Source organism: Myotis myotis, unplaced genomic scaffold (assembly GCF_014108235.1).
Source record: "Myotis myotis isolate mMyoMyo1 unplaced genomic scaffold, mMyoMyo1.p scaffold_m19_p_3, whole genome shotgun sequence".
NCBI classification, from domain to species: Eukaryota; Metazoa; Chordata; class Mammalia; order Chiroptera; family Vespertilionidae; genus Myotis; species Myotis myotis.
In genome coordinates, this window is record NW_023416335.1 from 182,624,306 (window position 1) to 182,652,131 (window position 27,826).

The following is a 27,826-nucleotide window of genomic DNA, read 5'->3' on the forward strand; positions in this document are numbered from 1 at the left end:
AACTCCAGAAGTTTAAGTTACCAAAGACTTTACTATTTTTTTCCCCTTACAAAGTAGGAGTGGCCCCCCTGCTCGAGGGCATTTCTGCAGTTCCAGCCCTTCTGGGAGAAAAACTTACACCATCCACACAAAAAAACTCAAAATGGATAAAGGACTTAAACATAAGACATGAAACCATAAAAATACTAGAGGAATCCACAGGCAGCAAAATCTCAGCCATATGCCTAGGCAATTTCTTCACCTATACCGCTCCTAGGGCAATGGAAACTAAAGAGAAAATAAACAAATGGGACTACATCAAAATAAAAAGTTTCTGCACAGCAAAAGAAACCGTCAACAAAACAACAAGAAAGCCCACTGCATGGGAGAACATATTTGCCAATGTTATCACCGATAAGGGTTTAATCTCCAACATTTACAGGGAACTCATACAATTAAACAAAAGGAAGATAAACAACCCAATCAAAAAAATGGAACGGATCTAAATAGATACTTTTCGAAAGATGACATACAGAAGGCTGAGAGACATATGAAAACATGCTCAAAGTCACTACTCATTGGAGAGATGCAAATCAAAACGACAATGCAGTACCATCTCACACCCGTCAGAATGGCTATCATCAACAAATCAACGAACGACAAGTGCTGGCGAGGATGCTGGGAAAAGGAACCCTCGTGCATTGCTGGTGGGAATGCAGACTGGTGCAGCCACTGTGGAGAACAGTATGGAGTTTCCTCATAAAACTAAGAATGGAACTCCCATTTGACCCAGTGACCCCACTTCTAGGACTATATCCCAAAAAAACAGAAACACCAATCAGAAAGGATATATGCACCCCTATGTTCATAGCAGCACAATTTACAATAGCTAAGATTTGGAATCAGCCTAAGTGCCCATCAGCAGATGAATGGATTAGAAAACTGTGGTACATCTACACAATGGAATACTATGCTGCTGTAAAAAAGAAGGAAATCTTACCATTTGCAACAGCATGGATGGAACTGGAGAGCATTATGCTAAGTGAAATAAGCCAGTCAGAGAAAGATAAATATCACATGATCTCATTCATTTATGAAATATAATGAACAACATAAACTAATGAACAAAAACAGATCCAGAGACAGAGAAGCATCGATCAGACCATCAAACCTCAGAGGGAAGGTAGGGGAGGGTGGGGGTAAGGGAGAGAGATCTACCAAAGGACTTATATGCATGCATATAAGCCTAACCAATGGACACGGACAACAGGGGGGTGAGGACATGAGTGGGGGGTGGGGGGGGCATAAGGACACATATGTAATACCTTAATCAATAAAGAAATTAATAAAAAAACAAGAAAAAAACCCTGAGGGGTTTAGAAGGTTTATTTCCCATATTTTTCTTTCTGAATAGACTGTAACAACACGAAATCTTGCATATAAGAAGAGATCTTATCCTATTGCAAAACAGAAACAGAAACAAACCCTAAAGTAAATAGATGAATACTCTTCAAAAGGAAGGACTGGTACATTAGCTTTAGACTCTTATCACACACTAACCCAGCACAGCAAATTGGTCTGAGTAGCACAAAGACAAACAACAGAGACAGAGGATTCCCTATGTGCATAAAACTGCTGCGAGAAGCAAATGAAGTCCCCAAAAGATAAAAAAGAAAAAGCAAGCAAAGAACATCTGTAACCAAAGTTACATTACAGACAGATAAGAACTCTCACTAGCTAAGCATTACGGGTGGCTGATGCCTTGAGAGGGAGAGCAGGGAGGGTCCCCAAGATTAAGGTTTCTGGGAAGGTCCTGCAATCCCTGCCACGAGTTCAGCCTGCCACAAGCAACGGGGGCCCCCAGCAAAGTGGGATATGCCTGCATCTTTAAACAAATTAAACCAAACAACAAAGAGGCACAACATAACCATCAACAGAGACACTCTCATGTACAATATTTATAAGTGTGCACAACAGACAGATAGCCACTTGTGGCGCACCTGCACAGCCAGACAGAATACCAGACAGAGGTCCTGTGCCATGCAGGGTCGTGTCTCGACCTAAGTTGATCAGGCTTTGGTGTGGACAGGCAAGAACTGTGAGAGGCTGCTTGCAACCAAGAGCTGAACAGGCTCACACCAGATGGATGTGCAACAGACAATAGACAACAGGCGCCCCTCCTTACAGAGTTATAGAACATTCAATTCAACTTAGGTGTTAGGTGAGATGACAGGGATTGCGGAGGCTGCGGCTGGGACTCCAAACAGGAAAGTTCTTGGCAGCATTGCAAATAAAAGATTCCAGGCCTCAGCCCCGGGAACCCCCAGTCCAGGCAGCAAGTGGGATCCCTGGTACTCACCCCAGAAGACTCTCCGCTAGTGGTCCCACCAGAGTAGCCAGAATATGTAACCAGACAACCAATGGGTCTGGGCTGCCTGTCACAACTTGCGCCAATTGAGCAGAGTCAGGGTTGAATCTTATATGAGTGTTTATTCCAATACTGCCAGCAGTCTGGGAGAGCAGCAGGTTATCCACAAAAATCTTCTCTGCCCCTCCCCACAAGCCAACTGCTTATATTGGGTGGAGGGACAAAGATTACATAGGAAGGTAGGAATTACAGGCATGGGAAAGTAGGCAAGGCATAATGGTTGCAGGCAATGTGGGCTGGGGGTTACAGAGGGCGGGTGACCCCAGGTACCTCCAGGACCAGATTACAGGCCATATAGGGACTTGTGGTTGCAAAGGGCAGATGCCTCGGGGACCAGATTGTCTCAGCAACAAGGTTGTTATTCTACTCAGTTCTCAGAAAAGGAGGATGGACTGCATTCCTATGTTAGAGCAGGGCATACAACTCTCAGCCAGTTAGAATGTGCTTTCTCCAATCAGAACAGAACAGTCAGTTTAACAGAGCATGATTAATATGCCTTATAATTATAGCTAGTCCCCAATATTCTATTTCTGCCTCTACCAAATTCTAATGGTGTGCCACTTTCATTGAATCAACTGATCAGGCCTTTCTCTCCGCACTTGCCCCCCTTATGGCCTATTGCCCAAATATTAGCTGATCTTCTGGCTCTCTTAGTTTCTCCTACATCTGCAATAGCCTGGGCCACTTGGTTTACCGGGAGTCTAACCAGGGGGTTCAGGACCAACATCAGAGGTCCATACCACTGATTGGGGGGAAGACTGTAGTATAGTATCTTTCATGCCAAGGTAAATAGCTCGTTATCAGACCCCCCAGAAATGCTGCACCTAAATAGCATTCCTTATTTCTAGCTCTCTAATGAATTCCTGAAGTGCTCCTATGGTCTACCATCGGGGTGGGGAGGAGGGCAGGTCGCCCCATTTAGCCAAGCTGCCTGGCTTGCACTCAGAGATTTCTGCCCCTGTCAAGAGGATGCCTTTGGCACACGAGTCCCACAAGCACAGCATCCAGACTCCTTTCTGCCTATACCTGTTTCCTAACCCTCCTAACTCAGCCGAGGTATATTCCCTCACAGAAGTAAACTGACACCTCTCCCAGGGAGATCCCCTAAGTTCACCCCCTGTGGCCACAGCTGCTCCGTGTTAAACTTGGTTTTCAGTCCTGGTCTTGCTTGTAAGTCTGGTATCTCTGTCATGTCCCCCTCTTCCTCCTCCTCTGAGAGAAAGAAAGGGTTGAATCCTCCATGGGGTCCCACGTTTTGGGGTCCCAATTTGCCCTGACCAGGACCATTCGGAACTGGCTGCACAGCACCCAGTTCCCTTTTCGTACCCCTACAGGCTAAGGTTTCTACCTTCTTGTATTTATCACGAAGATGTGTTGAGAGCTGTTCAGCAGTAGCCAGGCGGGCTTCCCTTTCTAACTAGAAGTCCCCTTCTAAATGGCGATTCCTAGCGGCCAGTGCTCATGCCTCTTCCAAAGAGAACCCCCAGGCACAAAGAAGGGGCCCCAGCTACCAAGGCCACTGCGGCCTTAACATCTTTCTTTTCCTTATCTATCAGCCTCCCCCATCACTCTGCTACTCCGGCAGGTGTCTTCAGGCCGTTCCTATACTCACGCAGTGGCCCCCAAGCCTTCAATGCTTGTGCCAACTGGCCCAAAGCATGAGAACTTGGCCATCCTGGGATTTCTCCCAGCAGAGCCTGTTCTCCCCCCCGTACCTCCTGGCTTTTGTGGGTTCTTTGGAACCCTGCTCACAGCAGCAATTGTTGGGGGAAAGCCCCCAAAGTCTAAATTCAGGATCAGTTCTAAGGAACTAACATGCAGCCTTATCCAAAGTCATAAGAGCTTTAATTGGAGAAATGTAAATACACAGGCAAACAGCTGCCTGCTCCCTGTAGTGTCCAGTGGGAAGAATCTGCCCCCTCCCAGGACAGGGTCTCTTGCTTACAGGGGATTACAGTAAACACATATGGTAGGTAGTCACGTAGATCACTACAAAGAACAATGCATTTCTAAGTAAACAGATAATATCAGGCAGTTTTCCACATTCTACACATTCATTAGCCTCCTCCCTAGGGCCTGACATTTAAGCTTGGGCCGCATCTGGCTTTCTGGGTAGTCAGACCTGAGGCTGCAGAGAGTTAAACAGAGAGTCCAACATTTCCCAGCCTTTACTGCTGGGGCCATATTAAATCTCTAAAGTGAGTTCCCCTACAAGTGCATTGGAAATAACAAAGCATTAATGACTCGACAGTATCATCATTGCGTATATAATTTCAGTTCACATAATGGTCTGGATCATGAATCAATATTCAGATATTATTATAAGCATATTTACTATGACAGAAAGAAAGGATGCAAAGAAAATAAAGAAAATAATAGGCCTTACAATAAAGCAATGGTGTGCACCGGACTCTGAAAGACCAATTAATTTAAGCAATCAAACCAGCCTTTGTCATCAGGAATAGTGAGCAAACATCTGAATAGATTTTATACTTTCAATGTGTACAACAGGCGGACACTGATGAATTAAAGGAGAGACAGTATTTATCAGCCCAAAGTGCAAAGGGCTGATAACGAAACAAAACAAAACAAAGTGATTTTTCCCTGAGAGTGTAATTTGGTCTATTCCCAACTTGTTCAAATTCACTCTCTAACAAGATGCCTTTTGAGCCTCTACTGTCTACAGTTAACGTTACTATTTTGACCAACATGATACTTATTTTACACAATATTCAGAGCTTCTCATACATAGTCTTGCATTGGCTGTATCCCACTTTCATACTCCAGAATAGATCAAGGATCAGCAAAGTTTTTCGGTAAAGGGTCAAACAGTAGATTTTTTGGGTTTTGCAGGCCACCCAATCCCTGTCACAATCACTCAACTGCCCCTGTAGTGTGAAATTAACCGTAAATGAATGAAGAGTAAATGCCTGAGCTTCCTAAGTCTGCTGTACCAAAATACCATAAACTGTGAGGCTTACAACAACAGAACATGATTATCTCACAGTTCTGGAAGCTAGAAGCCCAAATCAAGGTGTTGGCAGAGCTATGCTCCCGTTGAAATCTGGGGGAGAATTTGTCCTTGCCTTTTCTACCTTCTGGTGCTTGTTGACCATTGATAGTATTCCTTGGCTTGTAGATCCATCACTTCAATTTCTGCCTCTGTGGTCACATGGCATCTTCTCCCTGTGTATCTTTCCTATTCAAAAGATACTAGTCGTATGAATTAGGGCACACTCTAATGACTTCATAGTAATTGATTACATCTGCAAAAACCCCATTTCCAAATATGGCCCATTCACTGATACAGGGGATTAGGATTTTAACATATCTCTTTGGGGGGACACAATTCAACCCACAGCATTCATATACTCATTTTGCTCCTTACCTGAGTTGAGTTTCTTGTACTCACTTTATTTTATTATTTATTACTTTTTCTTTATTAAGGTATTACATCTGTGTCCTTATCCCCTCTAGTCTCTCCACCCCCACTCAGGCCCTCACCACCCTGGTATCTGTGTCCATTGGTTATGCTTATATGCATACGTACAAGTCCTTTGGTTGATCTCATTTGAATCACTCACTTCCATACAGCCTCAATTATCTTGCTTATGTAGCAATTTGTTGTTTTACTTTGGCAAACCACACCTGGGCTAAACCCAACTTTCTGTCAACTCCCGGTGTACATCTACACTGTTTTAAATAATTGAAGAACAACTCACTAGCATGCCCTCCAGGATTCTTTTGAACTTATGACCGACCACTAGCCTCACTGGCCCCTTACAGGCATTGTTACACCTAATACCTTTCAACAACCCAATCATTTCCCTCTCTCCCAAGTGACTTCTACAACTTTCAACATTTCTTCCCCAACTCTCATCGCCAGCTGATGACTTTGCTAGGGAATTCAATGATGAAATAGAAAAAAAATCAGGAGACAAATATCACAATTTGCCATCACCACATTTACTACCCACGTATATGTATATTCGTATTGTCTGTTTTCAAATAAAGAAGGGAAAACAGTAGTTTTTTTGCCTCCCACTCCACCACAACTGTTTTTATCAGACTTTTACATGATTAAATCTAATGATTAATTTCCAGACGTCAGTTTAATTGCTCTATTAGCAGAAATGAAGGACATTGATTGTGTCCTTCTCTTTGGCCTATTTTCTTCATTCATTTTCAGAACTCCACATTCCCTTAGTTTTCCTCCTGCCTCAGTGGTCATTTTCTCTTAGTCTTCATTGCTGGAATCCCCCACAGTTCAGTCCTTGGAGGCTTCTCTTTGCTCTATTTATACTTACTCCCTTAGTGACCTCAGCCAGTCTTAAAATATCATCTACAAGATGAATGAGGTTAAGAAAAACTTTGTAGTCTGAAATTTGAATTAGGCATTTTCCATCTGAATTATACATGTCCTAGTTCTCTGCACTGAAAAGATCTAGAAACAATGCCCAACCAAGTGCTGTACCAATAAGTACAACTAGCACTGAAACAGCATTAAAAAAGGAATGATGGCTTCTTCATATGTGACTGTTGCCAGTTGAAGGGATATAAGATGAGCCTGGAATATTTTGTCATGTGAAGAAGCAATGAGACTGTGAAGTCCAGATTGCGCCCAAAAGACTTAGGAGACAGCTTGAATAAGATCCTAAGAGTCAAATATAAGAAAGTTTGACTATCAATAAGAATAACTATAACAGTTGAAATATATAGAATAAATTCGTGAATTCATATAATAACAGTACAAAAAATCATATGGTTAACTTCGGATGTTTCTAAGGTACCACTTCAATACATTTAAAACTGGTATTTACAGGAAAAAGTTATGCATTTATCCTGCCTTTCCTATTCATTATGTTCATTAGAATTATTAAAGCATGAAGACAAATTTCTCTCTAAAGTTGTTTAAACACTCAGAAGAAAAATAATTCTGAGTCTGTCCAACCAAATATCATGTATTGGACACCCATAAACTAACTTTGAAGACTAAACTATAGCATAGTCCTAAGAAACAAACAAAAGGAAAATGTGATTTCTACCCCAAGTTCCCAAGGAGTTAATTTTTCAAATATATTGATTTCCCTATTGTCTATGAGGCAAAATCCTAACTCTGGATCCTGGGATATTCAAAGCTCCCATCACTCTAGCCCCACATATGACCCTGGGAATAGAAGCTCTCAGGAGTCCTTGGAAATTGTAGGAAGGCCAATGATTGTCATACCATTATAGGTTGGGTACAACCACTGTATTTGGATATGAGAGGAAAGCATGCCTTCAAAAGTCTGGATGGATGACTTGGGTTGTACAAAGAGCTACATCAAACATAATACCACAGAATTATATTTATATTATACATATATTCACATCATAAATCCACATCCATCATTTGTGACACAAGTCTAATAATCTTGAGTATATTTTTACTGTAATATTAATATATAGAGAAAACCAGGAGGCACTTCCAGTAAATCTGGCAAAAAAGGAGCATCATTATAGTTTCTAAGTTAAAAATTAATAAAAACAAATACAATTTACCTAATAATTTTTCTGTACAGATTCTACTTTTTACAAAACATGTATCAGCCATTAACTATGTCACTTAACCAACAGTATTTATAATAGGGTGATACAAAGTATTGCTACATATATTACGTGCAAGAGACAGTTGAGAAGACAGATTTATTTTTTAATTGCAAAATGATTACTTAAGTTCAATGCCTCACTCTTAGGTTTTTAAACGTTGATAAATTTGGAAAGGTATTAATAAACATATTCAGTTGTTAAAAGTCATGAGAATTACATTCTCATGTACAAATGACATACCTTACACTCTTACTTTGGTTGGTAGTTATTTGAAAATATTGCTTTTTAGGAATACTAAATTAAGTTAATACTCTCTGGTTTGTAAATATCCTACAAATTCAAATATTTGAGACATGCTAATTTCAACTTTCCAATGACAGTTTTATGCCTGGAAGAGGTAACCACTGGTCAGAACAATATGCCTCCTCAGGAATCAACATATTTTAACACCAAAAACTGAGTCAAAGTAAGCAAATCAATCCAAACAAAAATAACTCTGGATTGAAATGGAAATTCTTTCAGTTGCATATCCTAATGTCATTATAGAAAGCCATGGAGAATCTAATTTTCATCATTTTGCATTGACACTTTCAGAATATTTATAAAAGCACCAATTTTCATTTTGTAATTTGCATGATAAAAATCTCTAGGAAGAAATAGCAGGGGATGATGGGTTCAGTGATATTCATCTGCAGTGCTTGTCAACTAATAAATTGTCCTGTTGGAACAAAAATGCTATGAGTTCTTTGGGAATATACCAAGAAATGAACTACACTAAAAAATGAAAACAAACAAACACACACCAGTTAAGCATACATAACATGGTAATAATCCCATGCAAATATTTTACAGAGTGTTAAAAATAGTGATCTTTAAACTAATGAACAAATATATACTAAAGTTTAAGCCACTTTAATTCCACTAACAGGTAATATATAGATATGTTAGGGCTATTATTTAAAGACAGTAAGACTACAGTACTGGATTATGCTTATAATAGCTAAAGCAAAGTATCTAACAATATGAGTTTAAAATCATAATCAGTTAAATTTTAAAAGAAAGGTGATGGCAATTATATCAGCAACAAGTTATATACACGAAGAAAAGATCTTTAAGCAATTACTTTTAATTTCGCATTGAACCATCTGAATAGTTTGTTATTCTAAAGGAGTAAAATTACTAATATTTAGAAAAATCCTTCTTTTCAAAAGTATTCAAGCAGCAGTTTCAAAACTCCAAGGGCTAATTCACATTCTGAAACATGTGTAAGTGCTGATTGTAGTAAATGAAGTCAGGGTGGAAATATGGATCCATTAAGCAAATAAGTCCCTTTACTCCAGAGTAACTAATAACTAACTAAATTGGTTGTCATAAAATTGAGAGGTGTACTGGGATGATCCTTGAAGTTTTATGTAGTGTTCACTCCCAATCCACAGTTCTGCCTTTTTATTTTTTTATTTTTTCACTTGTTAGTAAGATGGGCTGTACAATAAAACTAGATGTGCCGAGTTGGAACTTAAGGTAAAAGGCAATCTCCTTATTACATCAGAGGAGAATTTCTAATTATTTTTTTCTTTACTTACTTTAAGTTAGAGAAGTAAAATTGAGGAGACGCCCTTATTTTCCCCCTATGCCTTTGATTTTATTTTTTTTAGAAGATAAGAATTCCCTGATTCCCTGCTGTAGTTTCTGTTTCATTGGAAATAGGTATTTCTACTGACACCAAAAATTTAGTTAAAGCATTAAAGCTTTACAAATATTTTTAAGTTCTTTTCTATTTATAAATTTCAAATTCCAACCGACCATTTGATCACTCTTGGCAGATGAATGCAGTGAGTGTGGTTTATTGACTGGTCAGTGTTTCATCTGTGGAAGTCAAGATTAATAAGATTTAACTTCTCTTGGTAATGAAGATAAGTATTTAGGTTTTAAATTGCATTATAATTTAGTAAAATATAACCTCTACCAATATACTATTTATCTTAAAATAAGCTAAAACATGATTAAGTAGCTGGATAATACATCCTTTTTTCTTAAGGTAACTCAGAACTCTGAGTATAATTTGTACACTTAATCTAATTAAATCATTGGGAGTAAATTTCTCTATTACATGTATTCATTAGACTCTTCGTAAAACATTTTTCTCCCTGAGTTAAAGGACATTAGAAAAAAATAAATATTCATCTTTACAGTTTCCTGTTACATAATACTAGTTCTGATTATATCAATATATGTAGCATCTCTATATCATGGAATGTCATTTTGTGGGTTTCATTTAAGTTGAATAATAAATGAACCGCTTTGGTTAAAAATAAATCAAATGTAAATATTCTTGAAAGTACATTTGGTGATTAAATATTACTATCTGTGAAGCATTTTTTATTGCATTATTTGCGTGATTAAAAAATGATTTCTTGATATGAAGCCATGAGGAAATCTATCTGCACATGGACATGTTCAGTATTTCTTATCAATAAGAAGGCTCGACTTCTCTTCTGTGTTCCACAGCCCCTCAGTGAGGCAGGAATCCACAGATTCCAACACCTGTCAGGGTACTTTACCTTAAAAGTATAATATGGAGAACTTGGATTCTTTTTAGAACGTTAGGCACATGTCAAAAACTAATTTTGTTTTCCATCTGTATATCATTTTATATAGTTTATAGTCTTCCCTGCACTCAAGTAATTTATATTGGATCAGTATTTTTAAAGCAAATTAACACTGAGTTCCAACAATAAAACACATCCTTAATCTTCAGTTTGTATCTTAAAACATGTTTAGCAACAAAATGCCCCGTTATTATTTTTGTCACCATTGTTAACCTGCTGTTTGAATGACTTGATAGTCTGAACATAAAGATAAGTTTAGGTAAGGTGAAAGAACCCTTAAGTTAGAAAAAAGCAGCATCATTTTAGCAAATGAAATTGCCTAAAATCCAGGGAGCATAAACACAGACTGAAAAACATTTGTGTTCTCTATGGTTCTCTAGTATGAAACATACACATGCTTATGGAAACTCAATTTAAGTTCTTTAGCTAATGCATGGTTTGTAGCTTCAACTTTAAGTAATTCACCCCCAAATTTTCAATAGGAATTTGAAAGTTTCCTAGAGGAACAAACTGGTATGAATATAGGACTGGTATTGTTTTCCTTTGATTAGAAATTCTAAGAGTAATTTAGTTTGGAATGCCTTTTACATAACATGGCTAATCTGTCTCCTACTTTAAGGTTTTCATTTTGTTGAACAACTAAGAAAGATGAACGGCCAATATCAGCAAGTTCTCAGTTTTACCTCATGAAAAAAATCACGAGAGAAATGAATGAACTAGAACAATGGGCATAAAGTAGTTTGCTGCTTGTTAGGAGAGAAGGTGAATGAAAGAAACCCAATTTGGTTCAAAGTATGTAGATACTTTAGCTATCAATTATATAGAGTTCAGCTACTAGCACTTAAAATTTGATTGATTTCCCCCCTTAAGCATTACTGATAATCTCTAGAATAAGGAATATCTTGATTTACTCTAGACTATGAAAGTTTGCAGAACTCTGCTGTACTTGAGTCTTCTGACAGTTTAAAAGGCAGTTTATTTCTAAAATGGCATATAAACTAGATAAGGCATTAAGTAGAAATCAGGGTTAGGTTAGAAGGATGATAAGACTCTTATTGTGGTTTTCATTATTATTTTAGAAATATTGAAAATGAGGACGGTAGAGATCCCCATACTGACACAGAAGCACCAAAAAGACCTTCCAACGTAGAATAGATAATAATTTTTTGATTGTTCGCTTCTCATTAGGCAAAAATTGTTCATCACACAAATAGTTCACATTTGTAAAGCAGTTATTTCAAACTTTAAACTTTATTTACAATGATAATTTTCATATCTTTATTACTTAGAAAATAATTTATGTTTTTCCATCATTTAAACAAAGTATAGGCCTGAGACTCATGCCTTTTGCACAGCTTTTACCTTCAAGGAAAGTTCTCTGGGAAAGTGACAGGGACATCAGGAAATCGTGAACCGAGAGAGGCAGGGGACACGAGGAAATCGCAATACATACATGTAATATGAACAGTCTACACGACATGCAACCCCTTTTCTTCAGTTTTACTGGGATTGCAATGATTGGAACTTGTTCTGAATTCCATCAGAATGGACTGGACAAAATTGGATATTCTGTTTTTATAAAATGGATATTTTCTTAAACATAATATGAAGAAATTCCTTGTCAGATGAAGACCAATAGATAGATCCCTGTACAGAGCTACTGTCTTCATCTTCTGCTGAGAAAACCAGGTGTGATATAAATGAGAAAAAAATTACACTTGAAAAAACACCTTAAAGTGGTGTTTTCACCAAAGAAACTATTTTAAGAGTTGGCTTCGATGGCTGGAAAGACATTGATATCACTCGTATTACACCCGGTCTTTTCCTCCATGGAGAACCACCACTAGCTCAAGGTCGTTAGTTCCAACCTTTTCTACCACTGGTTTCATGGCTGCCTACACAATTCTTTTTTCCCCTAAATGGGCCAGAAATTCCTTCATTTGAAAGACCTGAGTTTATCTAATGGCACCTATAAGTAGACTCCTATAAAAATGTAACAAATTGCAACAAATACACTTCAAGGAATGAAGCTCTGGAGTTGGAAGTGAACACAATACTATTGCTGTCATCAAGGATGGGGGAGAACTTCACGAGCAGAAATGACTTTCTATGGCCCTAGGCATCCTTGGGGATGTACTGGGTGTGTATGAAAGCCACATACTTGATGAATCTCTGTTCCTTCATTTCAATTGACTTCCTGCTTTAATATCCGGATAATTTATTTTTGAAGGAAAATGATCAGTCTGCCTAGACTGATAAACACAACTCTGGAATGAAGAGGTTCCAACTGCTTTGGCCATCATTCCTTCATGTGCTTTAAAACAAAACAAACAAAACAGGCCGTTCACTGAGGCCTGTACTCTGGCCTTTGCTTGGGGTCAAGCCGCTTGGACGAAGCTGCTCATATAAGGTTACAGACTCACATCTGTTCTCCTGCCATTCTACTTGCTCCACACCTAGATCTTTCCTGGACTTATATTTATTTTAGAAAGTATGGCATTTGGAGAAGGGGGAAAAGATCAGTTTGGTGAAGGAACTAGACTTAAGCGGTATGTGAGTCTAAATCCTTTTTTTCCCCCCCATTCTCTTATTCGTAAGGGAAGGAGAATAGTTAAGTTCATTGGGGAAATGTACTGACTCAAAAATAACTTTTGCAAACATAAAGGCACGTAGGCAATACTAAAAAAATGGAAAACTCAGTAAGTCCTAAATAATGAAGACAAAAAAAAAAGAGAGCAAATATCCTCATTATTTAGAGTCGGCAACAATTTCATCCTTTCAATATTTTCATACTTATTGGGAAATCTGCCTTGAAACCATGTTATTTTTTATTGTATTATCTTTGCCTTGTTTGACAAATGTCGTGAATTACTGTAAAATCATTGCTTTGGAAGGGAAAGATAATCATTTATGAGAAACAAAGGCATGTTTAATGTAAACGCTCTTTTCTATGACTTCAGAGGAAATAAAAAGTAAAAATCACAATCAAGACTTACTTAGGAGCTTGCTTAGATGACGAGCTGGTCTGTCTATCATACTGAAGGAAGAGTTATACCCAAAAGATGTTGGGAAGAAATGGACACCAATGATAAGCATTCGGTGTTGTTTAAAAAGTCTTTCCCTTGGGAGCCATGGACCCAAACGCTACCCAAAAGTTAGCAAAATTTGCCGGTGAAAAAACATTCTTGCAGCATCCTCATTTAATTGGCACAAAATAACTGTATCAGATGATCATTTATATTAGAGTAGGTAGGAGAGCGGCTGTCCAAAGACCTCCATGCAAATGAATCATCACTCTCTTACTTACGTGGAGATAGCTTCAATGTATAAAAATGGTGATTAAAATGTAACTTTATAAAAATGTTTCATTTTCCCTTTTGTTTCTTAAAAAAAGTTTACTATCTACAGAAACAAAAAAAATCTTTATATTTACATCAAGATAACTATTCATGACAAATATAATAATATGAAATAAAATATTGAAAGTGAGTATCAACTTTTTAAATAGAGGTTTGGCTCACAGCATAAACAAGTGTAGATAAACAAACAAACCAAAAAAAAAAAAAAGACTTTCAATAATAGGCCCAGTCTCCCCAAACCCTCCCATATTCTTCCCTGCCAAAAGGAGCGTGACAATGGGCCAGACTGCAGATAGAAGCTACCCCATCACACAGTGTGTGGAATACCACCACAGGGTGGGTCAGCGGGCCCTTTGCCACCCAGAAGCCAGTCTTCAACAGCTGCCGGGAATCGGGCTTTGCCTGTGTCAGCCAATACCAAACCCTAGTTTGAAAGTCTCCCCATTCATCTCTCACATGGTTTCTGTTTGCCTTCCTTTCTTTTTCTGTTTTCTACCAGGCACAGTCTGTAGCAGATTAAGACATGGGGATCGCCGTGAAGAGCCATTCCCAGGTCTTCTCTGGAAAACCTTTTAGAATTCTCACCTGATGAAAAGACTGGACTCTAGCTTATTCCTAGGTGCTTATGCATAAAGAATGCCATCCCCTTAATAGTGATTTGATCTTAGGTGAGTGACAGGCATACTCGCAGACAAACAGCCCCTACACATGCATTAGGCCAGGAGATTGGAAAATGCCTCAGTCTTCCACGTTTAAGACTGGTGACGGAGAGCCTCCAAGCGGTGTTTAGCAGCAGTACCCATCACGTGGCCCTCTCACCCAGCCCGTGAACACCCCTCCCTCTGCAGAGGGACCTTTATTGAAGCTAAATGGAGGAAGGCATTGGGAATGGCTGCCTCTCAAGGACACTCCAGAGCGAACTTCCCTCCGTTTGTTCACATGTGTTGAGTCATCTGCTGGTGGAATTCTATAAATTACTAACCACAAAAATCTCTCTTTACATACACATTAACATCCATACCCACAAACACCCCATCAGTTCTCTCTCTAACACACACACACACACACACACACACACACACACACACACACGGTGTTGGTAGGGTGTACAAGAATTCAAATAATTCTCTGGAACATTCATCCCTCAGTCCTAAGAGCAAAAGCTTCTTAGTTGTAACCTACATTGGCTGCCCTGTTCCCTGCTAAGCCTCACCATTTCCTTCGTTTTCCTTTATTTTTTCTTTTTACGATTTATTATATCACAGTGACCACTATATATCTTAATATGAATGTTACTAAAATGTGGAGCCAGTACTGCTGGCTTTCAGTGTGTATGTGTGTTGTGTGTGTGTGAATATATTTTACATGTATCTATGTGAGAGCTTATATACACACACACATATATATTTCTTCCTTTAAAAAAAAAATCTTTAGAAGCTGGTGTTGCAACGTGAAAGCTTCTCTGAGCAAGAGTTTTTAACCATGTACCTCACTGTAAAAATGAACACATAAAATGCGAAGACTCCCCAAATGCAATGGCCATTTGCTCATCTTCTCGTATTTCTACAGTGTTGTGTCTAAGTGTTGTGCTGGCTTGGAAAGAGTCTGTGACAAGTCACTGGGTTTCGAGGCAGCGCTCATACTATCCACTGTCACTGGTTTGGCTGTGGGGTTAGGGTCTCCTCTTCTCTCGGCTTCCCCTTTTCTTCTTCTTCTTCCCTGATGGCCTGGATGTGTTCTGAGGAATGCTGTTGGGGAGACTGGTCCGGGGACTGGCTTTCGATTCCCGCCAACCGCTGTTCCTCTTCAATGACTTTCTTCCACATCGTGTGGTTCTGCACGAGGTGCTGAGTTATTTGGCAGCAGATTTTCCTCCTTTTGAAAGTTTTCTTTCCTGAGAAAACACCAAATCAGACTACTTATTTGTGTGCTGAATACAACAGTTATTTCTTTTCACATTATTTATAGGAATTATGTACCAAATGGATACAGATATCTGTCATTGGACTTGTGTCTGGTAATAATGTCATTTCCAGAATGGGGAGAGAAGAGGGAGATGGCGGTCACCATTACTATAGCATTGAGACAGGACTCTGAATGGCAGTTGATATTTGGTATTGACATAGTTCTTTCTATTGGTAGCTTGGTATTACGCCCACTCCTTCAGACTCTCAAGACTTTGCACCAAAAGATGGCTAACATAACTTCTTGCTATGTCTTCCTTTACTTTGTCAACCACTTCAACTCACAAGAGTCCACACAATTGATTTCTTTCAAGAGGGTTTTGATGTTCCTGCTCTGCTTCATGTGCACTAATACATTAATTTCAAACTCCTCTCAAAGTTTTCCCACAAGCTGACACAAATACACAAATACACAATGCAGTCTTCCTCCATCCGCAGGCTGGTTTGTATCTGCACTTACCTGCTCTCTTTTCTGTATATACACTGAACACTTCTACTTTCTAGCTGGTACAGTCCCTCCTTCTGAAATGCTCTTCTCAGTCACTGAAAGTTCATGTCCATTTATTATTTTGAGATCCAGTCACATTCATTGAATTCCTCTTCTAAGTAAAATCTTTCAATCTCTCTCTCTCTTAAACTCTCTTGAACTCTATATATGCTTCTCATAGTAGATAGTAGTTTTTTCTTTAAATTTCTCATTCTCATTATCTCTTTTTCTGGTAACTACATATCCAAAATCATTTAGGGAGAGTGACCCTTTCTTTCAGTTACATAGTTCTGGAAAAGGCGATCAAATTCAACTTCCCCACCCACTTCTGACAACATAGCTGTGTCCTAGTGATTGGCCAGTGCACAGGTATGGAACCTAATTCAGGCCTATCAGAGTCCTTCCCTGGGACTTTCACTATTGGTGCAACGTGAGCATGAGGTCTGGGAGTCAGGATTGGAGATCTTTTCTTCTCTGCTAATGTATTTGAAATGAAGTTAACATAGAGCAAGACTGAAAGAACAAGTCGCCAGGCAGATGAGTCAGAGATAAGAACAGGAGCAAGTAAGCTCTCATACCAGCCAACATTATGTTTGCATGAACCAATACTTTCCCTTTAGTATATATTCATTTGATTTAAGTTTTGTCACTTGTATCAAAAACAATGTCCTAAATCCTCGAAGGCACTTACCTTATTCTCATAGATTCCAGCTCCTTTATTAGACTACAGCCTCTCTGAGGGAGCCTTGTGAAGATCTGCACAGATCTTATACATGGCAAGGCTCAGCAAATATGCATTTCATAAATAAACAGATTACATTTACTTGTGTCCAAACAATTTAATGTCCTCAATATAGAAGAACTGAAGACAATTTTCATAGAATTGCACGTCTTGATTGAAGAAATATAATAAAATTAGTTTCAAGGGAAGAAACATAAGATGCTTTAAATAATTTGCCTTGATGTCATAATTTACTATTTAGGCTTCTAATTCCTTATGTATTTATTCAGCACCTAATCTGTACTACATGTGCCACTGTCTGGTGATTCACTGATAGGTGAGATAGATATAATACATGCCAGCATGGAACTTTTACTCTAGTGGGGATATATAGAGTGAACAAATCGCTACAATTATATTGAGTTTTATAAAGTCTTTGAAAGGTAGCAGACTCAGAGGGAAATGTCTCACCTGGAGGATTCTGCATGATGACGGTGGCTTGGACTAAGATGGGGGTAATGAAAATGAAGATAGATGAATGTGGGACATATTTGTGAAGCTCAATCAATACGACTTTGGCAACTGATTAGATGCAGGAAATAAGAGGGAGGAATCAAAGACAACCCTAAACTGTCTGGCCGGAGCAGCTGAGTAGATGGGGATATGATGTCCTGAGAAAGGGAGCATCAGATGAGGAGCAGATTTGAGGGGTATATTGAACATAAAGTGTCGGAGAGACCTACAAGAGGAGGGGTAAAGTAGGCAGCTGACCTTGTGCAGAGAAGAGAGGGCTGTTCTGTTCTAAGCTTCCAGAATATAATGTAACTCTCAGTATTTTCATCTGGGTGACCATTTTTAGACTCAGGTGAAGAATTTATAAATTAGGCTAAATCCTACCATTAGATTGTAAGCTTCCCTATGGTAAGAAGCAATCCCCCCTTTTGTGTGTATATCCATAAAGCTCCAGCCTTTTGTAAGTATTCAATAGAAGTTTAGCAAATGAATCATGTTCTCTCTAGTTTCTGTTCCGCAGTTGCAAGTAAATGATGAAGTATTGATAAGTGATAAAAATAGTATAATGATTTGAAAAAGTGGTCCACAGGAAATTCTGATCTTCTTGAGACTATATCAAAGAGTTACCAGTACAAGTTATCACATGTTCAGATATTTGGGTTTCCTTAATGAAGTGATAATGATTTACAATGTATAATCTGGAAGAAAGAAGAATAAAAAGAGTAGGAAGAAGAAAAGGAGGAGGAGGAAGAGGAAGAGGAAGAGGAGGAGGAGGAGGAGGCGGTGGAGGAGGCGGTGGAGGAGGAGGAGAGGAGGAGGAGGAGAAGGAAGGAGAGAAAGAGGGGGAGGAGGAGGAGGAGGAGGCAGTGGAAGAGGCGGTGGAGGAGGAGGAGAGGAGGAGGAGGAGAAGGAAGGGGAGGAAGAGGGGGAGGAGGAGGCGGTGGAGGAGGAGGAGGAGGAGGAGGAGAAGGAAGGGGAGGAAGAGGGGGAGGAGGAGGAGGAAGAGGTGGTGGAGGAGGAGGAAGAGGAGGAGGAGAGGAGGAGGAGGAGAAGGAAGAGGAGGGGGAGAAAACAGTAACAATAGCAAAAAAGAAAAAAATGAAAAAGTCAATTGCTATGAGATGTGCCAAAGGAACTAGCTGTCTTGGAGGTCCTACACCAGAATTTTTGTGGAAGTGCTAATGATTGCTACAATGGTTTTAATATACCACTGGAATATTTTGTACTTTATAGGACAAGATCAATTTTTAAAACACAGTTCAGAAACAAGACATGAAATAAAAAATAATCTTGAATTACTTTTGAACCATATATAACAAAACTAGTTAAATGGATACAGGCAGTCTTAAGCAAGAATTAAAAAATATATATCTACTTTACTCATTATTTTATTTGTGAAATGGACCCATCAATCAAACCTATATTGACCACCTACTAACTGACAGACAGTTTCCTGGATGCTATGGAAACAATGACCAATTTGCCTCAGAGCTTGTACGGGCTGAAGCATGACATAGATTTCTTCATTTGAAAGCTTCTCAGCAAGGGAGATTCATTAATAATAAAATAGGTGAATACATTAGATTTTAACAAACAAATCTCTAAAATACTCTCCTACCAAAGCCATTTACGTGTCTATTTCTACTTTATTTATGTTGTAGCTAAATACAAATCAGTTTCTGCTGAGAAATTTTAAAAGGTTAGCATACTCCCTATGCTAACCTTTCGAATCAAGAGAGCTACAGATGGCCACTGGCTGCAGCACAGACTTGCATCACGGTCAGAGGAAACACTCTACCACGGAGGGTGATTACTCCATCCGAAATTTATACACATTCATGGCAGGGCATTCACAGGGAGGGAGCTAACACAAAGCTCAACTTTTTCCCTTTCCTTTCAGGTCAGCCCCCATGAGAGCAGCTGATCTCTTATTAATGCTGTTGAACATGAGCAATAAACCTCTCTGGAATTAAACTGAATGAGGTGACGTAGAAGCAAGTTTGTACCAAATACATTTGCGTAGATTAGAGTCTGCAGGTGGTCTAAAACATGCTTGTATTGGGAGCCAAATTGTTCGGCACTGGAACCTCTTGAAAGGAGAACAAAGAGCCTTTCATTGCTCAAATTCTAAATGCAGCTTAGTACTTCATTAGAAACCTCTTAGTTCGCTGCAGGAATCTTTCAGATTTAATTATGAGGTAGGAAAAAGCCTTCTTTCCCTAGGATACCATATTGAAACATTTTATTCTATGTTTCCTGGGAGGTCTCCAAGTTTTGCAAATTGCTGAAGTTATCAGTGCATATTTAATTTCAGGCTAAATCCAGTTAACCAACATAGTCAACATGAATTCTGAAATTAAAAGGACAAGAGGAAATAGCCATGGAGTTAAACATAAGGAGACTTGGGATTCCTTTCTGATTCTGCAGAAAACATCTACACCTTGGAATGTTACTTAAATTTTTGAGCCTCCCTTTAGGCTTTTGTAAAAGGAGGCAGCTAAACTAGATGATCACCAGTTCTCCCATTTCTAAAATTCCACTATGTCTCGTCTTTCTCTGACTGGCTTATTTTATGTGGAATCTAATGAACAAAATAAACTGATAAAATAGATCCAGAGACATAGAAGCATGGACTGTCAAATCTCAGAGGGAAGGCAGGAGTGGGTAGGTGGGTGGGTGGGAAGGGATCAACCAAAGAACTTGTATGCATATATGCATAACGCATGGACACAGGCAATAGTGTGATGAAGGCCTGGGGCAGGGTGGGATTTGGGTGGAAGAGGGCAGGAGAAATAGCAAAGAGCCTTTGTTGAGAATATTTCACCACATGAAGAAAAATGTTTTTATAGCTAATTAAATGGATTAGATTGGGTACACTGTGCAGTCCAAATCAATGACCAGATGTGAGCACTTCTCCTTGTCCCTCTTGCCACTATGTCAGTCCAAAGCCACAGATATCTCTCATTTGGGCAATTTCAACAGCCTCTTAACTCATCCCATTTGCTCAGACCCCTTTTCCTACCCCAAACTCAATAATTTACTCAATACAGCAGCTGCAACAATGCAGTTGAGATGTGAGCTGAATCAACAAACACTTCTCAAAACCTCTGATGGCTTCCCAACTCAGGCAGAGTAAAAGCCAAACTCCATACTGTGGCCTAAGAGCCCTACCTTCAAACCTCACTTCATACAGCCCCCCCCTCTTTCCTGCAGCTCTTCCATCCCTTCTCCTCTGCTTCAGCCACCCAGCTCTCCTGATGCTCCTTGAACACCCAGCCGAGCCCACCTCCGCCCACCTCCGGACCTTTACACGGCTCCTTTCCCCTCCCCTTGGAATGTTCTTCTTATCTCTATCTTTATGAGTCACTCCTGCACTTTTTTCAGGTCTGTAAACATTTTTTAAACATCTGTCTTTTTTTATTTAGACCTCCCATGGCCACCTTATTTAAATTTTAACATTTTAATTTTGTATCCCCTTATCTTTTTTTTTTTTTTTGTATCCCCTTATCTTTCAAAAAATTTTAACATTTACCAGTACCTAACATGCTCTGATTTACTGATTATCTTGCTTAAGGTCCGCTGACCCCACTGGAATGAAAGTCTAAAAGGGCAAGGATTTATTTATTCTTTTGTCTGATTTGTTCACAGCTCTGTCTTCAGTACCTGGAAGAATGGCTGCCATAGAGTAGGTACTCAGTAAATATCTGCTGAACGAGTGATTACCATCTCTCACTGCTTTACATGGTCTCCCCCTTACCAAGCCAATAAAAGCCTATAGTTTCTGTAGATGGTACCTGATATTCCTTTTATCCCGAAATCATTAAGATACTCTGACGAATAGGCTTCAACTATTTAATTTTTAATTTTTTTTTTTCACTTCATGACAGAGAACATGTCTTTGTATAAACATGGTATTATTGTAGATCCCATAACCTGTAATTTCTCTTTTTATGAGATTTAAGGGGGTTTTCCATAATCAAATGCAGCAGATGATATTGGGACTCAAAAGTATATAATTCATAAAAAACAGATGATTCAGCTGAACCTAGAAAAAGATTTTATAACTTACTTGGAGATTCATTATTTTCATAGGTTTCCTCTTCATTTGGTGCTTCTTCTTCCTCCTCCTCTTCTTCTGGGTCATCGGTATCTCCTGACTCATCGCTGCCTTCCACCCATTTCCCCGGCATCAGTCCGGCTGAATCATAGGAGTTGCACAGAGGACCCACAATGTGAGAGATGAAGGATTCCTGAAGGTTGGCCAGCTGGGGAGCAGAACGGTCCATGAAGGGGCTTATTGGTAACCCAAGGCTGGCCTCTTCGTCACCCTAAAAACAGGAAGTTACCAGGAAAGGGAAGTTTAAAATACAAGTAAAGTCAACATTTGCTTAGCATCTAAAATTTGCAAATACGCAAGAACCCAGATACCCATGTGTGAATTCCCTCTTTATTGCTAAGAGATTCCCCCCAAAAGATACCACTCTTTTGATCTTGAGGCTTTGGCTTTTGATCAAGGGGATCTATATAAGAAATGGTTTAATGTCTCAGCAGACGATATTTCTTATCACATTAGTCAGTGTGCCTTATATACATATATCATAAAAACCAAATCTGGAAATAACTATCAAGCAAATACATAATCTATCATGTTTTCTTTTTTGTTTTGTCTTTGCTACCAGAAATCTTAAAATATGATATTGTTCAATTAAAGTTGCTACCTTATCCTAGCTTTTGGTTGAATTATATCTTCAGTGATTATATGATGTCTATATTCTTATTTACTATTTATATAATAGGACCATTCTACATATGTTTGTCTTTTGAACAGTTTCAAATCTTTCTGGAGAAAAACCAGATTGTCAACCATAAAGAAATATACTAATATGTCAACAATGTTTATGACAATATAGTGGGAATTACTATAAGCAAATTTTCCTTTTTCTTTAGAGTTTTCCTGTATTTCAGTATTTCAGGATTATGAATTAACCTCATTCCTAGGAGAGGCAGTACATTATTTTCTAGAAGCACAAACCTTTTATCGTACATATGAATCTTGTGAATAATACCTGTAAAAGTTCTTTCTAATCTCTCTAAATATGTCCAGACAATTTATTACTTGTTAAGGTGTCTCATCCTATTTTTGGATGCTGTTAGTAATGCGAATTTATTTCTGGCATTCACCTGAAATCTATCTCCTCATAACTTCTATAAACTGGTTATATTCATACCCTTTTTAGGGAAGCAGAGAGGAATCTAATGTTTTTTATAAATCAGATTCTGTGTCAAGTACTTCATATAATATATCTTCTTTAATCTCCACAACTACTTCATGGTAAACCTAATCCTAAATTTGTATGTCAGTCTGTTAAGTATCTGAAGATAGTTACTATATCACTTCTATTCCCCCCCAGGATTAATATCTTCACTTCCTTTAATGTCTTCATGTGCTTTTATGTCACTGATCCTGTACTTTACCCAGGCTCCACTACCTCCAGATTCATCTTAAGAGGCTGGTTCACCATGCTCAATACAAAATTTCCAGTATAATCTGGTCTGTGGAGGGTAATTCAGGGAAGACCACTCATGTTTACATTTTGGTGGTAGTTTTTTGGTAGTGTGCTAAACCTCACATTAACATGTCAAATAAAATGCTTATTGTTTTTTTTTAAAAAAAATATTTTACTGATTTTTTACAGAGAGGAAGGGAGAGGGATAGAGAGTTAGAAACATCGAAGAGAGAGAAACATCGATCAGCTGCCTCCTGCACACCCCCTACTGGGGATGTGCCCACAACCAAGGTACATGCCCTTGACCGGAATCGAACCTGGGACCCTTTTCAGTTTGCAGGCCGATGCTCTATCAACTAAGCCAAACCAGTTAGGGCAAAAAATGCCTGTTTTTTAAGCCTTTTCATACACTGTGGTTCTTAACTCTATTTGAAAAGTAAACTTAATCTGGTATATATTCATATATTTAAACTAAAATTGGCTTCTATTATAATGAATTTGTAAAAGGACAATATTTCAGTGGTCTTTCCAAAGTCTCTATTACTTCAACATCTCTCAAAATACTTGCAAATAACTTTATCTTAGAGTTTTTATGGTTATAATTTAGTCCATTTTTTGGTCATCCTTTTAATCCTGTGATTAAAATTGGCCAATGCATTTTCTAATGTTAGGGTGAATATGAAATAGATTTATCACACTCAAAGCTTTTGGAAACTTTGCAAAATTTATGAGCAGCCTAAGCATGGATGAAATCAGTTACCTGTTCATAAAATTCACTGACAATACCCTCTGTCCACTGAAGATGGAGCTCTTTACATTTAGCTGGCCCATTGATATCAGCCAGCTTTATACACATTTGACAAACTAGTAGACGATCATTTTCATTGGTCCAATCTATTCCAACCTCATCGTTTACCTGTTTGAGAAACAAAGATGGATGTGTTTTACCTCAAGGAAAGCAAAAATTGACCAGGAGAATAAAAAATACAATATTTATTGTTTTTCTACCATGTGGAGATCAGAATGCCAAGTGATGAGAATTTTTTCAGCTAATTAAAATAATGTTACTGCCTTGTATAAATAGTAAAATAGTTTATAAAAATAAAATAACAAATGATGACTATTAATTATGCAGTTGAAAATAAATGCTATTTAAAATTAGCATGTTATCTATTACTATTAAAGTAATGTAGCTACAAATAAGAAATTTTCTTGAATTAACATTTGAGCATTTATGTTTGACATATGAAATATTGCTTCAGGGTTTTGACTTTTCTACTGCCAGATTACTTACGTTTGTATACCACAGACGTGGGAGCAAATTAAGTCAAACAAAAACACAATGACAGAATTTCATTATTTCCCTGTATCACAAAATAAAATATAGACAACACCTCAGTGTCTCAAGTTCCTAGATTGGGACCAATGACTATTTATCTGCTTCTAGTTAAACATTTTATTGAATTTCATTTTCACATTGGACATATAAGAGGTGATAGCAATGACTCTTGTTCAGTACTTCAGTTCCATGACATCTTTCAGTGTGGCCATGAAATGAAGACTGGTACAAATCTAGTTACCTTGGCATTAAATTTGGCTACAAAGTCAAAGTGTTTCTTCAAGTCAGTGGCCAAAATTGCTTCAATGACAAGGAAACGGAAATGCTTAAATTCCACATGGTCAAGGTTAACTAAGAAGTTGTACTCTGGCCGGGACATGAAAAGGTTCCATGCAGCAGCTGCGTGATGATTCTCCAGAACTGAGCGATCATTGTAGAGCACCGCCTAGGCAAACAAGCGAGAGAGGGAAGAGTTCAATTTTTTAAGTTAAAAAATATTACAAAAACAGACGAGAATATGCAATGCGTTTGGAATTTTCTTTTTTCATGGAACACAAAAATGTAGGCTTCTGATTGCTGGTTATTAAGAAGCACTGATTGGTGCACATTGGCTGTTGATTACTCTTTTTGGTTAAATTTCGTTCTTTCTTTTTTGGTAAAATAAAGGTAATGTACTTGAACCTTTATTCCAAACACTTCCAAGTGAGGGGCTTAGTGCTAGATTTTATTAGATTTCTTTGCAGGACACAGGAATTTAACAATAAAAATATGCAAATGTATTAATATACCTGAGAGGTAACTCAGCTATTTTTGCATCTAGAATAAGAATGGCCTCCTCTTAGTTAAAGATATAACTAATAAAGAGGAATGAAATCCCTGACAAGTCCATGATCAACCATAGGAACTATCACCCTTTATCTAGTAATTGAAGATAACAGTATCTACTTGTTTGCAATTTTCTAATAATACTCAGAAAAGGCCCAGAAGAAGAGGAAGTTGACTAAAAAAATGCTTGAAGACAGTGTGATAGAGGATAGAAAACAAAAGGCATTAGGACAGAAGGACATTATTACTAAGGTATAAAAATAGGACAATTTGAATAGTAAGAGGCAAGAGGATTTGCATGACTATACAAAAAATAATGCTTCTGCTCAAAGGACACATTGAAATAAGTTAAAGTAGGTAGTCAGGGAAAAAAAGCAACAGAATATTTTTATTGTATACAGAGTAAAAGAAAATTCTAGACTATAAAACAGGAAGATGTTTACTGAGTTTAATTGAATAGCTAATGATAATTAGATACTTAGTGATTAATTTTAACTTACATGTAAATATATGCTAAGGATGTGCTCCTTTAAAATTACCATTTTGGAATGCTAGGCTCAGGAAAAAATTTCCCTCAAATGAAATAAACTTATTTTTAATTCCGACTAACCAAAAAAATACCTTAAGAATCATAATTGTTATAATAAAAATATATTTCAAAGGAATGGGATTTATATACAAAGAAGCCTTGCATTCTTAAAAGTCCAAAAAGATTTGGTTCTCTAATCTTTTCAGAAAGGGACTTCTGTACAAGTTGGATTTTGTTGAGGAAGTTCATAAACATGAATTCAAGTAGTCTTCCTTCCCTAGGAAAAAACTAAGAAGAGATTTCCATGGGTAATCAAGTTGCATACCTGCCATGAATAACTTGGAACAAATCACATTATCTTTTCAAAGCTGGCATGATCTCTAAGAACTTTATGTCAGGGCCAAATATAGTTCGGCTCATATTTATTTGGTGCCTATTATAAATCAAATTTAAAACAATGATTTTTTTTTTCCAGAGAAATCTCTCAATTGAATTATTTCTCGTAATCAAAATAGAGTTACCTGAGGAGCACTAGTTGCAACCAGGAATGCGTTAGTCCTTCCTGGGTGGTCATAGTCATGCATGGCTGCAGCCACATACAGTGCCATCAACTCTAAGGCAGGAATATTTCCAGACAGACATCCATATTTATCGTCTGGCACATTGTACATTTTTGAGAATACATATCCCATGTGTCCATGTGTAAATCCACTGTCAGAATCTGAAAAGAAAAGATGAAAGTAATAGAGATTTTGAACAAGAATTAATGATATCATTTATCTTGACCTCCTAAAAAGGGTACTCTGTTGTTCCCATGGCTCACAAGGGAGCACAGATGTCCTTAGCACGTACCTGAATCACTTGCTGATCCATGTTCATTAATCACAGTTGAGAGGCCAGGAATAGGTTGTGTAGTAAGATACCAAACAGCATGTAAGACGTCAGTAGCATGGATTCTGTTATGATCTATATAACCAATGCAAAGGAACAGTCATTCATTTGTGAACTTTGGGGTCCAAGGACTAAGACTGCCATCTACTGGATAAATAGTTTAGTCTGAACATTTTAATATCCCAATGAATGCCAGCCAAACATTCTAGGAAAAATACTCTTCGATTACTCTTCCATTATTCTATAATATCTATAGTAACAAGAACCCCCCCCCCCAAATCACTCAATATTCTTTATGTGTGCAGATGTCTGAAGTATAAAAATCTATATCCAGAGCATACTAGGAACCTAATATATATAGGAAACTCACTATGTGAAACAACTGTAATGCTTACTCTCATACTTATTTCCATGCTTCTGTATAAGACTGGGCAGTAGATTAAAGAAAGACCCATGACATACTTCAACTGGTCAGACCAATGGTCTATACCACTCAATATTTCATCTCTGATAAATTGCATCCAAATATGATCTGTGAATAGAATATAGCAGTATTCTTTTGTAATCAAACTTAAAATACTCTAATAAAAGTGAATCCACAAAGCAAATTAAAAACCAAAATCAGTAATATTCTCTGATCTAGAAATTCTGATTTGGGGATAAAGTTATAGGAAATACCTAAAAAGAAAAATAAATACGTCTTTGTACAGTAATGTAGGGAGTTAGGCCATTTAGAAGAATAAAAACTATGGGGAAACCAGCATTTAATAACGTCATTATCAAAGGAAGGGAGGGGCCTATTTCTTGTGTACAGTTCAGCTTCTGTTGAACAGTGAACAAAGGCCCAGCGCTCGCTTTGCTTGCCTTCTTTTTCTGGTGCAATTTCTCCTAAGTTTTCTCTTGTTTATCTAGCCCTCATGATGCTTCATTGATTGGTATGTTTTATTAAAAATGTGCTTACTTTACACATTTTATTTTTGCTGACTAACCATGATACAGTGTCCTTCTCCAATACAATCATACACCATCTAATGCCGGGGATCTGTTCTAATAAATGCATCGCCAGGCAATTTTCTCACTGGGAGC

At 38.0% G+C, this 27,826-nt stretch overlaps 1 protein-coding gene across 1 annotated transcript in view; it reads right to left on the reverse strand.

The window, feature by feature from the left end:
• Positions 1 to 11,837: 11,837 nt before the first annotated feature.
• Positions 11,838 to 27,826, reverse strand: part of PDE3A (phosphodiesterase 3A) — a 249,572-nt gene continuing 233,583 nt past the window's right edge. Inside the window, exons 11-16 of the mRNA XM_036298088.1 lie at positions 26,702 to 26,815; positions 26,371 to 26,570; positions 24,737 to 24,940; positions 23,917 to 24,072; positions 21,719 to 21,977; positions 11,838 to 15,858 (exon numbers count right to left, since the gene is read on the reverse strand). Of these exons, the coding sequence (XP_036153981.1) occupies positions 15,617 to 15,858; positions 21,719 to 21,977; positions 23,917 to 24,072; positions 24,737 to 24,940; positions 26,371 to 26,570; positions 26,702 to 26,815 (1,175 nt within the window). The 3' untranslated portion in view covers positions 11,838 to 15,616. The remainder of the gene's footprint in view (positions 15,859 to 21,718; positions 21,978 to 23,916; positions 24,073 to 24,736; positions 24,941 to 26,370; positions 26,571 to 26,701; positions 26,816 to 27,826) is intronic.